The 7,339-nt window shown below is 32.4% G+C and overlaps 1 protein-coding gene across 1 annotated transcript; it reads right to left on the reverse strand.

Annotated features, from left to right (window-relative positions):
• Positions 1 to 717: 717 nt before the first annotated feature.
• Positions 718 to 6,911, reverse strand: LOC111634415. The gene is made up of 2 exons (XM_023379179.1): positions 6,730 to 6,911; positions 718 to 3,130 (listed from the first exon to the last, which is right to left on the reverse strand). The coding sequence occupies exons 1-2, from the start codon at positions 6,821 to 6,823 to the stop codon at positions 2,520 to 2,522; spliced, it is 705 nt and encodes a 234-aa protein (XP_023234947.1). The 5' UTR covers positions 6,824 to 6,911; the 3' UTR covers positions 718 to 2,519.
• Positions 6,912 to 7,339: the final 428 nt, after the last annotated feature.

The raw sequence follows: 7,339 nt of genomic DNA on the forward strand, positions 1-7,339 counted from the left end.
AATAATTCATTTATCCGAATTTTCCATTATCTGAATCACCTGCAGAAATAATCAATTCGGATAATTGGAGTTCTAGTATATTTTCAATGCTGCGTGTCTTAACTCTTTAGTTTTTTCCCCTATTCATTCAATCTGTGGACACTAAAAAGACAATTTTTCTAGAAATATTATGGGTTTGTCAGGTTTACCGTAGATATGACCGAGTGTGAAACATTGATCCCAACATATTCGGGAAATCTACTTAAAACATCTGAAAAATTCTGAAAATAACTGAAGGGTTCTTGGCCCGAACTCGAACATGAGTACTCTAGAGCGGCAGGCTGATGTCTTAACCGTGTCGGCAACCGGCCTGCCTATCTATTGTGTGTCAATCAACACGTTTTGGAAAACCAAACTCTGTTTTGGATTGGAACGTCAGTAACTTTCATAAATAGTTTGAATTGAATTTTATTTAAAGAAACTTTAAATAGACAAAAATAGACAAACCAGCAACCATCTGTAAATTACTAAAACCACGAATTTCTCGTAAATATTATTATCAAATCATATGACTTTCAACTCCCAAATTCAAACGTGTAAACCTCATTACTATGTAATTTTTATTGTTTGAGCTACTTCGATTTAGCGCTACACTCGATTAGTATCATTGATTGTAAATAATTTTAACTTATTTTTTCGTACTAGTATAATAAAAACATGTATCCTAAATATCTGCACTTCGAGTCTGTTTTAAATTCATTATTTATTTTTAAATTGAGATTTTGGGGGTACAGATAGGATTTTTAATGTTCAGATGGCATGATCAGGACTAGGATCGGCTGTAATTCGAACTTTATTCTTAATCCGTTCCATTAACCCCAGAAAGTGCTCAGCTTTAAAATTTGTCCATGATCTTTTCTTGTAATTCCTTCGTGGATCTAGCTTTCCAACCATTTTCATAAACTTTTTGCTTCAATTTGATATCAGCAGTGGACTGCTTCACATTTTGAGCCTCCATGCGAACACGACAATAAAGATCTTCCTGTGAAACTTCTGGCCTCTTTCAGGGCACTTCTGAATACTGATGTTATCCATCTCCAATATTTTTTACTTTAATGTATGATTGTATATTTTGTATAATCAGCCTTTTGCCCTCTTTTTGAAAAATGGATTCTCAGTCGACTGGGTCCCTATACAGTCGCATAGTCTGTATCTATTGTAGATCTGCCACTGGTTGCTACCAAAATATCTCAGTCGGTTTCTTTTGGAACGTTCGAAACGTTGGCTTCACGGCAGACGCATAGAATTCTGTAACGGCACAACTTGGCAACTGTGTCATTAGCGATAGCCATGTCTGGCGAGAAGACATATTGTTAGTCAGGGCAGTATTTTTTTACTCTCTCCTGGATGCATTCGTTGCCATAAACTTCTTTGGTGATAGAGAACCGTGACAGACAATGAGAACCTGTGAATGTTCCCAAGGACTGATTGCCAGCCAAACCAGAAGCTTTGGCGAAAACTTGAAGTATCGTTTGAATTTGATTTCCGGATCCCCATCTAGACCTTGTTTGGCAAAACAGTGATTGTTACCAGCACATTCATTTCCGTCAAAAGTAAAATAGTACTCGTCGTTAATAACCACATCAAGATTGTTTGATGCCTTCGAGCTCTATCACAGCCTATGCAGATGTGTTTTTGAGTAATAAGTCGCTTCGTATATTTTTGAGCAGATTTTCACTTCTTGAGTGTCAAGACGTTCTTTCAGAATCTGGCAAACATATCCTAATTTTTTAAGCATTTGCCCAACGTTTCCCAAGAATTCTTTCTCTAATTGATTCTTCCTCCTTTCAGTTATTTTCCTTTTTTTTACCATTTCCCATCCTATGTTTTGCAAGTTCTCCTTACTCTATTCTTGAAATGATGCTATACACTGTACGCCATGGAATTCCCATTGCAGAGAAACGTTTAAGATTTCTCATTTTTACGATTTACAATATAAAAGCTGTCATTTCCTCGATCGAATTCATTTAATCCATTTTTAAAATATGATGTTATTTACGAAACTTTTTCGATAAATGGAATCAAGAACATTCTACAAAGTATGCTATTTCGCGTACATGTTTAATTATTCGATATTACAAGAAAACGCAATTGAAATTTGTACAGATTTTTAGGATTTACGCCTATATTTAATATAACTTAGTTCTGATACAATGTACTAATTCCTTAATTGAAACTGCTAAGCTTACAAAATTTTAATGTTTTAAAATATAAATTTCACTATACAACACTATTTTATTTAAATATAAATATACAACTGAATGAAACATCTTAACTTGAAACAAATGTATTGAAATAAATATATACATTTCATAATAAAAATGTGATAAAAAAATTTCCTAGTTTTCATTTTTACCTCCATTTTTTATAATTAACTGATTATTATTAAGTATACAGAATTATATGTAATTGTTTCTTTAATAACTCAATTATAATGTTGTAAGTGGATATTTTTCTCTTAAATTACCTGGAATATATCTTTAAAATTGTAGTTTATGAAACATTCTAACGGGAGTAAGAAGAAAATTTAGGAAACTCTTTAAAATTCCATCATTGTTATTTGATTTATTATTATTGATTTTTTCAGAATATTCAAGATGAGGAATATCATCTCTTGACTCATTAGAAGGTACCATTAATTGTCGATATTCTCCACATTCTTCGCATTTTTGAATGACAGAATTATTTATTTCTATATTTAATTTCTGTCTACTTCTTTTTATAGTTCGTAATCCAATTGAACGCTTTATCTTATTAATGCTGTAGTTATTTTCTTCGCAGTTATTTACGGCAAGTTTATTTTCCTGTGCACATTTCTTTTGAGAAATCCACAACTTCTTGCATTGAATCGTCAAAACGTATTCGTAAGGGTGAAGACGATATTTTTTATTTCCTTTTCTGAATGAAATTAATTTAGAGAAAGCCCAAAACATCTTCTGGATGTGGACAGACAAGCAATTAGTCAAAATAATGGCAGATTTTGGTAAATCACCAACATTCAACTCCGAATCCAGCCATAAAATATTTCTTATAACGTCTTCAATCTCATTTTTGATTATTTTCTGATCCAATGATAATAATGAGATAGAATCTTCTTTTAAAATTATTTTACATTTTATTATATATTTTATTTTATATGTATAAATATACTGTATTTAAACAGTTTGTGAAAAAATAAATTAATGAAAATAACTTTAAGCCTCTAGATAATCTTTATTAAATGCAGTACGATAGAACGTTGATTTTCCAAACACCGATTAACCGAATGTCTAATTATTCGAACCATTACTTGCTCTCCCTTTTCTTCACATTGACGTCACACTGCAATTCTCTTAAGTCATGTGACTGCTTGATCAGTGATGCCTATTTGCTGTGACAAATCCAACTGATCAGTAGGATGCTACTCGCATATTGATGAATAAATAAATATACGTATGTACAGTACTGTACTGTACAGCACATACTGTATTTATTTATTCATCTGTACAGTACGTACTGTATTTATTTAAATGCAGTACGTACTGTACAATACAATGCTGTCACCCTGTAATTCTTTACATAATAATTCATTTATCCGAATTTTCCATTATCTGAATCACCTGCAGAAATAATCAATTCGGATAATTGGAGTTCTAGTATATTTTCAATGCTGCGTGTCTTAACTCTTTAGTTTTTTCCCCTATTCATTCAATCTGTGGACACTAAAAAGACAATTTTTCTAGAAATATTATGGGTTTGTCAGGTTTACCGTAGATATGACCGAGTGTGAAACATTGATCCCAACATATTCGGGAAATCTACTTAAAACATCTGAAAAATTCTGAAAATAACTGAAGGGTTCTTGGCCCGAACTCGAACATGAGTACTCTAGAGCGGCAGGCTGATGTCTTAACCGTGTCGGCAACCGGCCTGCCTATCTATTGTGTGTCAATCAACACGTTTTGGAAAACCAAACTCTGTTTTGGATTGGAACGTCAGTAACTTTCATAAATAGTTTGAATTGAATTTTATTTAAAGAAACTTTAAATAGACAAAAATAGACAAACCAGCAACCATCTGTAAATTACTAAAACCACGAATTTCTCGTAAATATTATTATCAAATCATATGACTTTCAACTCCCAAATTCAAACGTGTAAACCTCATTACTATGTAATTTTTATTGTTTGAGCTACTTCGATTTAGCGCTACACTCGATTAGTATCATTGATTGTAAATAATTTTAACTTATTTTTTCGTACTAGTATAATAAAAACATGTATCCTAAATATCTGCACTTCGAGTCTGTTTTAAATTCATTATTTATTTTTAAATTGAGATTTTGGGGGTACAGATAGGATTTTTAATGTTCAGATGGCATGATCAGGACTAGGATCGGCTGTAATTCGAACTTTATTCTTAATCCGTTCCATTAACCCCAGAAAGTGCTCAGCTTTAAAATTTGTCCATGATCTTTTCTTGTAATTCCTTCGTGGATCTAGCTTTCCAACCATTTTCATAAACTTTTTGCTTCAATTTGATATCAGCAGTGGACTGCTTCACATTTTGAGCCTCCATGCGAACACGACAATAAAGATCTTCCTGTGAAACTTCTGGCCTCTTTCAGGGCACTTCTGAATACTGATGTTATCCATCTCCAATATTTTTTACTTTAATGTATGATTGTATATTTTGTATAATCAGCCTTTTGCCCTCTTTTTGAAAAATGGATTCTCAGTCGACTGGGTCCCTATACAGTCGCATAGTCTGTATCTATTGTAGATCTGCCACTGGTTGCTACCAAAATATCTCAGTCGGTTTCTTTTGGAACGTTCGAAACGTTGGCTTCACGGCAGACGCATAGAATTCTGTAACGGCACAACTTGGCAACTGTGTCATTAGCGATAGCCATGTCTGGCGAGAAGACATATTGTTAGTCAGGGCAGTATTTTTTTACTCTCTCCTGGATGCATTCGTTGCCATAAACTTCTTTGGTGATAGAGAACCGTGACAGACAATGAGAACCTGTGAATGTTCCCAAGGACTGATTGCCAGCCAAACCAGAAGCTTTGGCGAAAACTTGAAGTATCGTTTGAATTTGATTTCCGGATCCCCATCTAGACCTTGTTTGGCAAAACAGTGATTGTTACCAGCACATTCATTTCCGTCAAAAGTAAAATAGTACTCGTCGTTAATAACCACATCAAGATTGTTTGATGCCTTCGAGCTCTATCACAGCCTATGCAGATGTGTTTTTGAGTAATAAGTCGCTTCGTATATTTTTGAGCAGATTTTCACTTCTTGAGTGTCAAGACGTTCTTTCAGAATCTGGCAAACATATCCTAATTTTTTAAGCATTTGCCCAACGTTTCCCAAGAATTCTTTCTCTAATTGATTCTTCCTCCTTTCAGTTATTTTCCTTTTTTTTACCATTTCCCATCCTATGTTTTGCAAGTTCTCCTTACTCTATTCTTGAAATGATGCTATACACTGTACGCCATGGAATTCCCATTGCAGAGAAACGTTTAAGATTTCTCATTTTTACGATTTACAATATAAAAGCTGTCATTTCCTCGATCGAATTCATTTAATCCATTTTTAAAATATGATGTTATTTACGAAACTTTTTCGATAAATGGAATCAAGAACATTCTACAAAGTATGCTATTTCGCGTACATGTTTAATTATTCGATATTACAAGAAAACGCAATTGAAATTTGTACAGATTTTTAGGATTTACGCCTATATTTAATATAACTTAGTTCTGATACAATGTACTAATTCCTTAATTGAAACTGCTAAGCTTACAAAATTTTAATGTTTTAAAATATAAATTTCACTATACAACACTATTTTATTTAAATATAAATATACAACTGAATGAAACATCTTAACTTGAAACAAATGTATTGAAATAAATATATACATTTCATAATAAAAATGTGATAAAAAAATTTCCTAGTTTTCATTTTTACCTCCATTTTTTATAATTAACTGATTATTATTAAGTATACAGAATTATATGTAATTGTTTCTTTAATAACTCAATTATAATGTTGTAAGTGGATATTTTTCTCTTAAATTACCTGGAATATATCTTTAAAATTGTAGTTTATGAAACATTCTAACGGGAGTAAGAAGAAAATTTAGGAAACTCTTTAAAATTCCATCATTGTTATTTGATTTATTATTATTGATTTTTTCAGAATATTCAAGATGAGGAATATCATCTCTTGACTCATTAGAAGGTACCATTAATTGTCGATATTCTCCACATTCTTCGCATTTTTGAATGACAGAATTATTTATTTCTATATTTAATTTCTGTCTACTTCTTTTTATAGTTCGTAATCCAATTGAACGCTTTATCTTATTAATGCTGTAGTTATTTTCTTCGCAGTTATTTACGGCAAGTTTATTTTCCTGTGCACATTTCTTTTGAGAAATCCACAACTTCTTGCATTGAATCGTCAAAACGTATTCGTAAGGGTGAAGACGATATTTTTTATTTCCTTTTCTGAATGAAATTAATTTAGAGAAAGCCCAAAACATCTTCTGGATGTGGACAGACAAGCAATTAGTCAAAATAATGGCAGATTTTGGTAAATCACCAACATTCAACTCCGAATCCAGCCATAAAATATTTCTTATAACGTCTTCAATCTCATTTTTGATTATTTTCTGATCCAATGATAATAATGAGATAGAATCTTCTTTTAAAATTATTTTAAATTTATAAAAAACATCTTCGTATCTTATTAAATGTGATCGTTCTTTTACACTCAATTTAAAATTTAACGCCATTTTTCGTTTTCATAAGTGTTGCCAGCTTTTAGAATAAATTTCCACCGAAATTTAATTAGTTTTTTTTTCCCCTCAAACTGAAATACACCAATGGTTGAGACATAGCTTACGTGATAGATTCAAGGCAAAAAATAGAAATTCTGTCAATAAATTTGGTTTACTTTAATTTTTTTAAAATGCCGCTAGATTCGCGGTTCCTTTAATCACAATGAGAGAAGATAAAATTAATGAGAACGAGCTTTTTAAAACTCTTTCAACCCTGCGGACATTTAAGAGGATCTTTTTAACAAGCCCATTACTGGTTCGGACAGGACTGCAATGGGGTAGCCGGATAGTCAGAAATGAGTCTGACGTATCCAGACAGACCACCCCAAAAACTTTCGTTCCTCCAGAGAGGGGAAAGACTGTCACCTTAACCACTCAGCCATCCGATCAGTAGGAAACATTTTTGCTTATATACTTATTATTAATAGTAATTCTTCTACACTGCAGTGTGCCTTATTGCTCGACGGCCAG

Source organism: Centruroides sculpturatus, unplaced genomic scaffold, assembly GCF_000671375.1.
Source record: "Centruroides sculpturatus isolate CEXI.00-Female unplaced genomic scaffold, Cexi_2.0 scaffold809, whole genome shotgun sequence".
In the NCBI taxonomy this organism is placed as follows: domain Eukaryota; kingdom Metazoa; phylum Arthropoda; class Arachnida; order Scorpiones; family Buthidae; genus Centruroides; species Centruroides sculpturatus.